The sequence below is a fragment of the Elaeis guineensis genome, chromosome 10 (genome assembly GCF_000442705.2).
Source record: "Elaeis guineensis isolate ETL-2024a chromosome 10, EG11, whole genome shotgun sequence".
NCBI classification, from domain to species: domain Eukaryota; kingdom Viridiplantae; phylum Streptophyta; class Magnoliopsida; order Arecales; family Arecaceae; genus Elaeis; species Elaeis guineensis.
In genome coordinates, this window is record NC_026002.2 from 5,541,958 (window position 1) to 5,555,580 (window position 13,623).

Genomic DNA, 13,623 nt, shown 5'->3' on the forward strand with positions numbered 1-13,623 from the left:
CATTTAATGAGGAAAAAGAGAACTTGCCTTCTATTGATAATTAATAGATGCTAATGAATGTTCAAAAATTCAGTCATTCACGTTGCATGGAATATCATGTTTTTCCTCTTTTCTTTTCTTTTTTCCTTTTTACTTCCGAATTCCAGTCTGGTAATGCCAAAAAAGAAAAGGGAAAACCTCACTATTATTCTCTACGTGGATTGGGCCACTATTATTCACTATTTATTTGGACTCCAGACCCTGCGACATGTTATGCATATGGCTTGTACATGGGACTCAACTATGCCAATAATGATTCCCAAAGGTGGCGATACTATTTGGGGTGGTCTGGATTGTGCCAGAAGAGGGCTGTGACTGTAACATTAAGAAGCAGAAGAATAATGATTCTCATGTTTATCAGGATACTAATGCAGAGCTTGGTTGTCAATTGCATAGTGTCAACTATGGGAGGATCATATATTTTGGAAAGGATGTAGCGGAGTCACCTTCAGCCAAGATTGAGTGGATAGATTTGCGGGTATATTGCTTTTTTTTTTTTATTTACTTTCACATCTTCCAGAGAAGTATCTTTACCATTAAACTGGATGGATTAGTTCATTTGTTCTTTTCTGCCATATCTTCTGGTTGCATCTGAACTGGTTACTTGTGCCTCTCTCTTTCTCTCCCTCCCTCAGTGTGATTGCTATGGTGTTTATTGCTGTTAAATAGCTTAGATGGTCTACACTGGTGATATAGTTAAGCTAACCATTACCAACAAGCCTTATTCCATTTATATGTGGTAAGCAATATTTATAGGTTAGTCCCCACCTGCAATATTGGACAACCTTTTAAGTCAAACTTTAGTGGAAAGGGACAGTAGTGGGTTCCCATGAAGCTTGTTGGTGTGAATAATCACATTTTGAAAATGCCACACTTTCATGCTTGCAATGACTAGTCCAGCTGTAGGCTGTACCTAGTAGCAAACCAGTAAAACTCATGTAAATAACCTATATATACAAGATAGCGATTTCTTTGGACGTAAATTTCGATTATTATGTGATCAAAAAATATTAATGTCTGCACAATCAAGTAATACTGAGCATACTTTGATTAGACTAGAATTTGCAAAAAAGGAAGAAGATGAGAGGAGGATACAACGTAGTTGCTTGGTTCAAGACATGGGTTTCGTGGGGTTAAGACTGTCAAATTTAACTGTGGTGTGCATGTGCATGTGTTGTCGCTTGTGCCTAATAATGTGGAAGGAGCCTTGTTCAATAAATAAATAAAAAAAAGGCTACCTTGTCTTGTTAAAATAGCATGTATTGTTCAGTACTTATTTCAGAATTGAATTTTTTTTTTATTACAAACGGATATTCACATTGATCTAGCATGAGTGCACCCTAGAAGATCGAAGAATAAAATATTCTACTAGGTTTGGAGGCAGATTTGGCTTTGACGCCAAATCTATTCACCAGTATATTTAGCCACCAAGGAAGCAACTCAATCGACGGCGTTGTTCATCTCTCGAACGAAAGACGTGCTGAATAAAAACTACAGTGAAATCACAAAGACAGAGTCGAACTGAAATTATTTTTAGATTCAATATTTTCTTCTCATAAAATCTGGCTTGAAGCTATTTTCCTCCCAAAATCTAACCAGCGTAATCAAATTCTAGTTTCAAAATTTTGATCCAAAAGCAGATCTACAAGAATTTGGCCCACAAAAATTGTGTGTCCATGCTACTCCCTGAGAAAATCACCTTTAAACAACGCAGCATACATAATGGCATGGAGGATTCTGCAACAACATGTGTGAATAATATATAAGTTTACTTAGGCAGGCTTGCAAAACTGATTCATTATTGTGTGCAGATGGAGCAAAGGATTGTCAGGAAAATGTTGGTATTGGTGCAGCTAGAATAGTAGAAGTCGCAAAAGACAATGCAAGCTGGAACTGATGTCTGACAAAGGTAACATGAGAAGGGAAAATTTTCATTCCTATGATAGGGTCTTCTAGTTAACTCTTATAGTTCCACAAAATTTGCATGTGCAAGTCTGGATAACACTGATTCATAGACAAACAGTATGTCAATTATGATATTTTTAGAATAGATAATAATGAGGTGGTATTTGTATATTTTGTGAGAATATCTAGCTACTTTTGGTTTTCCTGAATATCACATTGCAGTTTTCTAAAGGTAGAGAATGAAGATATTTATTTCAGGAAGCAAGTCGATTTTGCATTGCCAATTAGAAGGGTTCATTATCATGATCGTAGAATCCTCCATATAGGTTTCTGCAACCTCTGCTATGTATAGGATTCCTATACTCCAGCTGAAAAAGAAAGATTTTGTACCTGTTATCGGCAATTGAAGCAAGTTGCACTCTCTTGTGGACAATTAAAGGTGGAAGCAGAGCATCAAAAATTCAAAGATGTAGAGGAGATGGAGAGTCTCTTGAAAACATCTCTTTGAATGGTTTTCTGACAGTTGTTAGATCAAGATTGCAGTATTGCTTTGAATGCAGAAAATCTTATTGAACCATCCGTTATCATTTAGCTTTAATGATTATATGTTGGCAAATAGCAACAAAATAACAGGTTACTTAGAAGACTATCATATAAATGATATGACTAATTTTAGTCTTTGGACATTAGCTGTGATGAAAGATCGAGGACAGCTCAAATGTTGGGTCTATCGGCTTAAATTTCATGGATAACAAATACCTGTTCAATATCAAACTAAGTAGATGAGAAGTACAGGGGCCAAAAAGAAACTTGTTTCAGATGTAGGGAAGTCGAATATGCACTTACTGCTTATTTTATGCACAAAGGTAGCAACTGCCATGGGTTATAAGGACTGTAATGTTAAGAAACAGGAGGCTGAGTAATGGTGATCGGGATGCTGCCTTGTACCAGCAGAGATTTAGTGTGTCATGAAGTAACTTAAAGTTGCCTCTGTAATCAGGGGCAGAGCCAGGAATTTTTTGTAGGGGGAGCAAAGTATTAAAACTTAAGAAGATTATTATTTATTAGACTATTGTCTTTGATGCAATAGCACATTAAATGAATTTTAAACTAGCTTATCTATTAACATATCCTTAAAAGCATAGAAGTTAACTAGAAGACACCACAACTAGCTGGCCAATCAATGTCTTGACTTTCTTCCTCATAAATATGTGGTACCATCAAATGATGAAGAGTCTCATGTAGAGTCTTGGCTAAGTCCAAATATCTATCAAGAATAAACTCAGAAACGCTGAAGGGAAAAGAACAATGCAATCATTCCTATACGGCAGTTCTTTAGCCCCTTTCACACTGTATATTCATATAGCCTCCATTCCTAGCAAAGCTAATTTATTTTGGAGCACCAAAGTAACAGAGAGAAAAGATCTTTATTTTATTCTCCATTCATTCATTTGTTCGTTTGGAGATAAATGAAAGGTCCTCTATCTCCCATAAAAATCCAGCCAAAAAGTTACTAAAAGGAGTTTGGTTAAATTTTGTAAATAGACTTAATTGCTCCCTTTCTAACACAAGTAGTTTTCTGGCTTAATTGCTCTCCTTTCCAACCATCATAAAGAAAACTCAAAACAAAAATCAATTATGCATAGAAAATGCATTTCATAATTAATCACAGATTAATTTATTCTTCCCCTCGAGAATAAGACATGGCAAACAATGCTTGCTGCCCCCAGTAACATTGCTATCAAGGCTATCTATCTATTCTCCTTTTTACGTAAACAACCTTATCATATAGTTATTTACACTATACTATACATTAATGGCCCCCAAAACTCTCCCTCTTTCTCTTTTTTTTTTTTTTTTTTTTTTTTTTTTAATAATAAAAAATCACAGCCATTTATCAATTAAAAAAAAAAAAGAAAGCCAATTAAAAAAGAGAGGCCTCTCAAATGGTGACGCTGTTGGGCACCCCCCTGCACGTGATCCCGGGGGGCGAACTCGGCGCCATCAATTCATACGGCAAAACCCCGGCGCCGCAGCGGTTCCTCCTCGCCGGATCGGCGTTCCGGCGCGCGATTTCCTGGTCGGCGCGCCTCACCTCCGCGGCGAAGGCGTGCCACGCGTCCACCATCGCGGTGTCCTCCGTCCACGTGTACGAATCCCGGCGCTCCCCGAGGTATTCCTCGTCCGCCGAGTGCGTGGAGAGTGTGTCGATGACGGTCATGAACGTGGTGGCCTGCGTCAAACTCGGCAGCGCCGAGAGGAAAAATCGGTGGGGGTCGGCGACGAAGCTCTCATACTCCGGGTCGCCCTCGGCGGGGACTAGCCGGCGCATCAGCGGTGGGCGGTTCGGGACGTAGCCGCCGAGCGGGTATTGGCCGAAGTTGAGCGCGGCGTGCTGAGCCGACGCAAGCCAGAGGAGGGTGGTGAGGATGGAGGAGAGGTCGGCTGGGGAGCCGAGCCGGGGCCACCAGTCGGCGTCGCTCCTGTCGGCGTGGCCCACGCGGACGGCTTCGGCGTACCAGGCTTGGAGCTCGGAGTCGGCTTGGACCACGTGTGGGGTGGGGTAGCAGGCCTCTACGTACGTCCGGACCCACGATTGGATGGCGGACCAGAGGAGGAGGCCGTCGTTGGCGTAGGGGTAGTCCTCCATCACAAGCTTCAGCCCATGGGGTTGGCTGGGGTCCTCTATGGCCATGCCTCTGTTGTGACACAAAATAACATCAAATATATATTAATATTGTCAAAAAATTGGGTGATCATTTGAAGTGAATTCGATCTTGAATTATATACTTGAATGTATATTTTAAGGATTCTTGTGGAATAATTACAAAGATGAAACATGTTTGATTTAGTCATGAAATTGACTGGTCATGCTTGATTTGTTAGTGAAATACTTTGCCTTAGTAATGGAAAACATTACATTACTTAGGGATTTTTATAAGTTTCTAGGTTTTGTTGCGAAACTTGCTTCTAGTTTGTGGTTTTTGGTTTTTTGATTTAATAGTTCTTGAATGTTTTAAACTTTGTGTCTGTAACATTTTGGTGATGGTTGTGTGTAATAAAGGTAAGTTGAAAATAATCAATTGATGCTTGCCTTCTGATGAGATCGGCTGGGAGGCCCTCTTGGTCGAAACGCCAATGATCCCGGTAGAAGGAGGCACTGATCTCCATGCAACATGATCCAGGGGTGAAGCCAGACTCAATGACTCCATCGCCATTGATAAGGATCTGGCGAGCGAGGGCATTGATCTCGAGGGTGTACCTCATGTGGGGCTTGAGCAGCTTGAAGATTGGATGCATGGCACTTAATTGTCGATGTGCGGCTATTATGAAGGGCTCCATGCATGCATGGGTCCTCAACCTGAATGAAGCCAATTTCCACCAAAATGTTACCATGTTGTCACTTGAATTGCAGATTTGAAGTAGGTGCAATCTAGTAAACTTCATTAGCCTGTGCCCATATAAACTTTCATTATTTACTTAATATATGAGTCAATGGAACCTACCAATGGTTGACAAGTTGGTGGACGCCAGCATCATTGGAGCAGACATGAGCCTTGGCAAGTTGCCAGAGCCAATTGCTAGTGGCATCAGTTGGTGGTGTGAGGACACGTTTGGCCCTTGAACAACCAGGCGTTGCTGGTGGGAGACAGAGCTCAATGGCTATTGGCTTTAGAGTCCCAAGTGGAGTGAGAAAAAAGAGAGTTCTTGTGCCATAGGCCTTCCTTCCATCTTGTGCATTGATCCGGTCAACAAATGGGAGGTAAACATCATGGAAATCCAATATGAAGAGCTTGTTCTCCTCCAATGCCTGTTATATGAGAGTTTTAAAAGAAAAATGAGCAAATTATGGACAATCTGATAGCATTTGTCCTGATAAAGGAGCCTTGTGGGCTTCAAGCAATATAAAAGCATCCCATCTTAACATGAATGTGGCTCTGGATTCCAACAAGAGTCTATCAATTTGTTTCTTTCTCAAAAGAGAATTACCTGTTGGACTGACATGCCATTGAGATGGCCAGTGATGTGTTCTTCTTTGATGGCAGATTCAGGCGGACCGTAGATGGTGGGATCGAGCTTGCTCACAGGGGGGAATACCTGAATGGAACAAAAACTAAACCCTTAATATTTGCAAATTTCTCATTGGAAAGGATGTTCTTTGTTCCAAGAACCAGAAAATAACTGAGCCAAACTTATCCTTAGAAATGCTTTAATTACCTGAAGCCGCTCTATATTGACAGGGTTAATGCCAGCGAGTGCTTGTCGAGCGAACTCATCGTCGCGCAGCCATGCAAACTTGTCCTCTGCAAGAAGGCATCAGGGAAAACCAATGGTCAAAATATATACAGCAGAAAGTTATGTAGAGTTATGATGACTGCATGATGGCAAATGATATGCAGCTTGGTATGAATTGACTGGCTAAAGTGGCCTTCTCATAGAACTGAAAAGAAAATGATATGCTCATTAAGTAAGACGATCCACACTGATATTTAGCCTTGGAAGAAGGCAAAATAAAAATTTCATCCCTCGAACACACGCGTGCACTGTCATCAATAACATCTTGATCCAATTTTTAGCTTCTTGGAGATAGAATTTGAAAAGCATATACTCACATGCCTTCTATTTGTTTAAATGAAGATGCCAGTATATCCTGAGTTCTTGCATGGATGTTGCTTGATTGGCTCATCACTGTTTAATTACAAGGTGTTTTAGGTGTTGGTCTCTGAACATTTAAGGTAGCTGGCATGTGCAATGGAACTCAATGTGACTTGTACTAGCTGTCAACATCGAGTCGCATCCATGGACAGGTGGCCAAGATCTATGTGCACAAAAGTGCCATGTTAGGCATGGTGATCGGTTGGGAGCAGTTGCAATCACCCACAACCAAGATGCTTGATGTCTATGACTTCCAATAATTAAGGGGTTGCAGGATGAGTTCCACACTTTTTCGCTTTTAGCTCAAGGTTGGTCATAAATGATGTCAAAGTTAGATGGCAAAGGAAATGTGCATTTCATTGAAAGCAATGGATTTCTTCCATCCCTATACTTTGACATGCTCAAACTATCTCAATTCAGTTTTATTAGATACCTTTATGATTAAAGAGAAGATGCTTACTTGTTATGATGTCAGGGGTATCATATCGGAGTAGGCCTTCGCTTGACTCTTCAATCTTACTCACAAATGGAATCTTGTGGAACAGCTGGTCTTGTAAGGTCTGCTTCAGGCGAAGGCCTTCTTTGAAAAGGTTGTCGATGTCGTGGAAGGCCTTGAAGTCATGGCTCTCTGGGGAGAAGGATGCAACAAGAGATGGCACAAGGTTGTGGAGCAATGCTTTCAGTGCACCTGCCGATAACATCTCCTGCTTTGCCTCCTCGAATGCTTCATCACGAGGCACATATATTGGCAATGGATCCTCCGCTCGGCTCTCGGCATGCATATCTGCAACACAAATCATTAGTCAGTAGGAATGTCATAAGATTCTTGTTAATTCAAGATATTAAGAAGCTTTTGTTTGCAGAATTCTCTATCTTCCGAAAGGGATTGGTCTTTCATAAAGTTGGCTTCATGGAAGTGTATACATGTTTGGGGCCATTTTTGTTGTTAATGTGGTCAGTTGGGGTTGGTCAGGATTAAAGAAGGATTAGACTTGATCAATCAGACAAGAATTAAGACTTATTCCTCCTATCCTCCTACTTACTTATTCCATGTGGCCAAGTCCAACACTCTAGAGGATTGCATGGTTTTACTAGTCAAATACTTTATACCCAGAAAAGAAAAATAGTGCTTCCATGGAAGCAATTGTGAACACACAACTCTGACCAACATCCAGCTCTTGCCGACGCAAGGGATTGAAAGGAGGTGAGAAATGTTGTGACGGTATATTGTTTCTATATGGGTAACATTGGTCATTATAAGTATAGCGGTCAATGGCTATTAATTATCTGATTTCTGAAAGCAAATTATCATACTTTGACGCCAATAGGACTTGAGAATTTGCTGGTTCTTAACACTTGTGCTAGAGAGAGGTTCAGTGTCTGAATGCAAATAGCAACACTCCCTCCATATTCTTAACGGGACAAAAATTCATTCAATTTGACATCTGATACTGGAGAATGTCTTTGTTCCATCTACCAATTTTTAGTCCAACCCTGGCCTCAAATTTTGCCATTTGGCATAGAACAAAATTTGGCTTAGGATCAACTTCAAAAAGCAAACCAAATGATGCATGTAACCTTACGTATATAAATCTATAAGACATCTTTGTTGCCACCCATGCCCTTGTCTTAGGAGTTTATTATCGCCATACCAGTCTGATAGAAATGTGCCAATACCTGTATTGGTTGGAGGCCTCCCTGTTCTACATCTCCTTGGATATGGTATTTTCTCTCCTCCGAGGAGTGGCCGGGCATACTCGATCCCCTTGTCGGGGTTGCCCAAGTCATTATAAGTAGCATAGTCATAAATTCTATCAGTGAGCTTCCTCTCCCCGGTGCCGTCGCCCCTTAGCTCCTTCAACTCCCTTCCCCTGAGTTCCTTCAGGCCAGGGGGTGTCTCTGAAGGCAAATAAGGCTGTTCCAACCAAACCATTAAGACCAAAAGGCTCATTAATTAAGGCAACTAGCATGGCTTACAAGTTCTAGTGGCTTTAAAATAGCAATAATTAGCATTAGCACATGGACAAATTTTCTCTACTATAATAATATTTTAATTATCATCATTGTTGGTGTTAATTATTGTTATAATCATTCTTAGAATTGTATTCAAAGGAGGGATGGGAGACCTTGTTGCTGAAGAAGACCCTCTGGTTGGGGTGAATTCTGGTGGGTTGGACCCATGAGTAGCAGGAGAAGTGGACGGCGCCGCAAGCGAAGCCCTCGACGACGATGCTCTCCAAGAAGAACTCTCTCTGGTGCCGGTTGAGCACCGTGATGGCTCCCGGCGTGCCGAAGCTGGAGTCCACCATGAACTCAGCTATGTACACCACCCTCTCTCCCTTTGCATTCTTCTTCTCAAACCAGTCCCTGAGGACTGCCTGCTTGCTAGTCTTCGGCCTCTGTGACCCTTCGGTATCGAAGAAGAAATCAGAAATCACAGGCAAAATGAACAACTCAAACAAAATACTAGAGAAAATAACAGTAGAAATATTGTTTAGAAATATATAGTTCTAGGTGTTTGTGTTTAGCAAACAGGTAAATCAAACCAAAAAAACAGCAAAAAGTTGAAATAAATGTCGAGAAATTAGAAAGGACATGGGCTCACGTGGATCGATCTCGGTGCTGACAAGCTCCAAAACGATGTTTCTACCGAGCTTATCAGAGAAGGCATCGAGCTGCCTCGCAATCTTTGCTTTGAAATCCTCCTTCTTCTTCTTCCTCACCGTCACTGCCGCCCTGACCTTAAAGCTCACCGGCTTCTCCGCCGCCACCTTCACCACTCTCTCCGTAACCACTGCTGCTGTTGGTGTTGTCACAACTCTCCTCACCCCACAAAGACTCCTTTGTCTCAATGGAAACAAAGCAGGGGAGAAGCAGAGCTTGCTCTGCACCCCTCGAAGCATTCGAGAGGTCGAAGAAGGAAGGAGAGGAGATTTTTGGATCAAAGAAGTGCTCAAAATCTCGATAGGAGCTGCCATTAGGTATATATTTTTGTTCCCAAAATCTCACCTTTGTGGATCAAGAAATGGGGTGGGTCTTCTGCCTCCTTTCCCTGTTGGCTTGGTTCTTTATAATATTTTGGTGGGAAGAGAGGAGAGAAGCAGCTCTCGTATAAGAGAAGACCAGGAGTAAAATGGGAATTTTGGGTAAAACCTCCGCATGCCGGTCCACGTTTTTCTGGCGCGATAAAAATGGGTAAAATTTGCGAGGCTTCGCGGTAGCGGGGGGTAGTTTTGGTCGTTAAATTGACGCTCAGGCCACTAGACTTTCTGAAATGACATCTCAGTCCCTGGAGGGGTAAAAAGGTTTTGGTATCATTTGACCACCGCTATCGAAAAGTATAGGGCTGTGATTGGTGGACCAGCTGGAGTAGCCGTGCCGCATCCAAATTGGGGTGGGAGGAAAAGGTGTAGGGTTTAGCTTTGGTACTCAAGCCCAAAGTAAGCATAACTACATGATTGTAGGACCATTCTGGTGCTAGTGTTCCACATATAGTGTGTACTGAGTGTACATTACAAACTATTGCCAGGATAAGCATTCTTAGTTGGAAAACTACCATAATATTCATGAACCTATACATTGATAAAACTTTTCAAGAGATCATGGTGCTCTATCTGACTATTTCTAGTAAAAAGAAGCTCGTAGACAATGAGCTACACAATCACAATAGCTCTCGTGTTATATCCATAAATATCTCCGATCCGAAATCTAGGTTTCAGGGATATGCATCAAGACTTTTTCGTAGTAAGTTGAGCTTCAAAGATAATGTAATGAGCAATGCAAAACAAATATGATAGTTATCATCTTAACTGATAAGAGTGGTGAATTGATAAGAGGATTATGTCACCTAAGGCATTGCTATAGCTGTATTAAGTTTCATTAATTCTTAATGGTTAATTGTTGGTGGTGTATTGTATTAAAAAGAATCTGCATATGGCCTTCTTTATGGAGAACTAGAGGTTTGCTTTTTGCCATGACGTACATACCGACTTTGAGATTTTATGGTTATCAAGATGATTCCTAGTTGGTGAGATTGCTCCTTTTTGATGAGTACATTGTAGTTTCAAGTCACATTCACGACAACTAAAGGTTTTAGGTTTATAAAATGAGGTTTGTTAGTATTCATGTATATCGAGTGAATTGGTGCAGTAAAGTATGGACATAGGTATAAGACTAGGATGATGAACGGATGCGAAAAGTAGTTCAATTGAAAAGTGATATTAGAGTTAAAAGACAAAGATGAAAATTTGAATGCTAATCATGATGATTTACTACTACGTATATATCTGTTTTACTAATAGCATCACATTGCAATTGAATTTTAAACTAAGTTGATGAAAAGATTATGGGTGAACACATGTTGCTTGAATCTTTTTAACTTTTCTCCCAAAGTCAAGCTAAATGATCATGCACTGATGGATTCTAAGACATACTTGGTCATCATGGATGAAATAACTGAGGGCAGGTGTGAAGGGTTGGGACTAGGATAGCATTATTAATGGGTAAAAGTCAACATTAATTTTTGAATCGGTTAATTAGACCAAATTCTACCACATTTGGATCGGAGGGTAGTTGGCCGATACTGACTAGCATTTTAAAGTGCCTCCATTTGGTAATGATTTGTGAAGATTTCTCTTTTCCACTTAGGACTAACTAGCTGCACCGAAATGACCAGTGAGCATCAACTCTTTTTTCCACTTACAGCTAAATAATTGTAAACCCCTAGAGATCTCGGCAGAATAAATAAAAAAAAAACTTGGGAAAATTGTCTTGATGTTTAAGTTTATTTGGCTCATAATAGCAACTATCTTGTTAAGATGGTTTTATCATGATATTATTAATTAATTAGTAATGTACAAGTGACCAATCTAGGAAATCCGAACTATGTAAATCAAAATTATATGATATTTCTATCCCTTCAATGTATATGCAGTATTATTTTATTCAAAAAAATATTAATTTTTGAATCTTGTTAAAGCTTTGATGATAAAAAAAATATCTATATTATAATTATCGAAGTTCAAATACTTGAAACTACACCACCTGAAAGTTGAGCCAAAACATCTAATTACTAAGCGAAGAGATGTGATCATTGGTACAAGCCTTAGTTCATTTTGACAACAAAGAAAGTTATACCATATTAACAACCACACATTAAGTTTTGAGAGTCTAATATATAACCGATGATGTATCACATTAAAGCCAAGAAATGTGTTTTTAATAAGTTGTTACATTAATTATAAAAACATGGTCAAGCATCATTTGGTTATATCAACAAATAGGAAAGGTGCACAATATACACTTGAGATCATCAGATTTGATGAGCAATCATTTCATCAGTGGCTTACCCTAAGCCTTAGCCTTTTGGTGCTATTTATGTATGAGTTCAAAGCTTAAAACATCTACATTCTGAAGCAAAAACAAGCTCCATTACTCATTTTTATAAGGGGGCATCCAAAATAATATAAAACTTTTTTGGCAAATTATCTCTTATCCCAACGCAATCTCTTTTTTTTTTTTTTAATTTCATAGCTATTATAAAAAATTTCTAGATTGTGCACATGAGAATTTGACTTCCCCCGACAATCTCATCTTTTTACTTGACAAGTAAATTTCTAAGCTTGATTTTTGGATAATACATCTCCAAGAATTGGATAAACCTCTCTCTCAAAAATAAATGATATATTGAGATTAACTCCCATTTTTATCTCCAAAGGACTGCTTCGGAAACAAAAAAATACAAGTACTTTCGGATAGGATTATTGCCATGTAACTATATTTTTTTTCATGGATTTAATTTTAGATCTATGACATGTGATTTAGTAGCAAGTTTGCATGGCAAGAATTCAAATAATATCTATAAATCTGTCCAAAGATTTTTGTTGATAAACTTGTGTTGGGATATACCGACCGACGATCGACGGACGACTCCGACGGATGACCCCGACGGACGACTCCGACGAATGACCCCGACGGACGACCCCGACCGTCCCCGACGGATGACTCCGACGGACGACCGACGGACGACGCCGACGGACGACCCCGACCGTCCCCGACGGACGACTCCGACGGACGACCGACGGACGACGCCGACGGACGACCCCGACCGTCCCCGACGGACGACTCCGACGGACGACCCCGACGGACGACCCCGACCGTCTCCGACGGACGACTCCGACGGATGACCCCGACCATCCCCGACGGACGACCCCGACGGACGACTCCGACGGACAACCCCGACCGACGATCGACGGACGACCCCGACCGACCCCGACGGACAACTCCGACGGACGACTCCGACGGACGACCCCGACCGACGACCGACCGACGACCCCGACGGACGACTCCGACCGACGACCCCGACAGACGGCTGCCGACAATATCCGACCGAAGGTGTGTCGGATAAACCGAAGGTGTGTCGGCCGAACCGACCCATGCTGTTCCCGACCGACCGAGCGGTCGAACCCATATTATCGACTCACTGTCGGGGGTGGCAGCCGACGTCCGACTTAAGCAAGACACCAGACCAGCCGACGGTGCCGCCGGATCATCACCCGACGTCCCGGCAGTCGAGTATCGACGTATGATCGGCCAGCCCTCCCAAATACCGTACGACTGCCAGAAACTGTCAGTCCTGACAACGGCATGCGGCACTGCCGCCTAGGGACATTATCCCACCTAAGATATGGGGCAACCCTAGCAATTTGACAGCCCCACGGTGATTTGACACCCTTACGGCGACTCTGGCAGTCCTCAGTGAGTTGACAATTCTTCAATTGTCTGCGTCATTAATGACAGCGCCATACCATGCTCCACTATATATTGGGGAAGGCAACAGTGCTAGAGGTCCCTTCAAAACTCTTGGGCTTGCTCCCTCTCTCTCTCTTCCTCTCTCGTTGAGCTCTCTGTCTTCATTTCACTGTTGCCTAGTCACCTCTCTTACTTGACCGTCGGAGGGTCCCCGCCGGAGCCGCCTCCGGTCAGTGTGGATTTTCTTTTTTGCAGGCGCTCGTTCCCGGTGAC

At 41.6% G+C, this 13,623-nt stretch overlaps 1 protein-coding gene across 1 annotated transcript; it reads right to left on the reverse strand.

Annotated features, from left to right (window-relative positions):
- Positions 1-3,802: 3,802 nt before the first annotated feature.
- Positions 3,803-9,657, reverse strand: LOC105053112 (putative lipoxygenase 5). Its single transcript, XM_010934151.4, has 9 exons — positions 9,206-9,657; positions 8,727-9,007; positions 8,278-8,515; positions 7,061-7,384; positions 6,163-6,248; positions 5,935-6,042; positions 5,451-5,755; positions 5,039-5,305; positions 3,803-4,643 (listed from the first exon to the last, which is right to left on the reverse strand). Exons 1-9 carry the CDS (start codon positions 9,576-9,578, stop codon positions 3,887-3,889), a joined length of 2,739 nt encoding a protein of 912 aa, XP_010932453.2. The 5' UTR covers positions 9,579-9,657; the 3' UTR covers positions 3,803-3,886.
- Positions 9,658-13,623: the final 3,966 nt, after the last annotated feature.

Bases quoted from the DNA above. Each gene is read 5' to 3' on its own strand.
- LOC105053112 (XM_010934151.4), bottom strand. From the start codon at position 9,578: ATGGCAGCTCCTATCGAGATTTTGAGCACTTCTTTGATCCAAAAATCT. The intron at 9,008-9,205 runs GTGAGCCCATGT...TCGATACCGAAG, and splicing joins CAGCACCGAGATCGATCCAC to GGTCACAGAGGCCGAAGACT. The intron at 5,306-5,450 runs GTAGGTTCCATT...GGCTTCATTCAG, and splicing joins CACCAACTTGTCAACCATTG to GTTGAGGACCCATGCATGCA.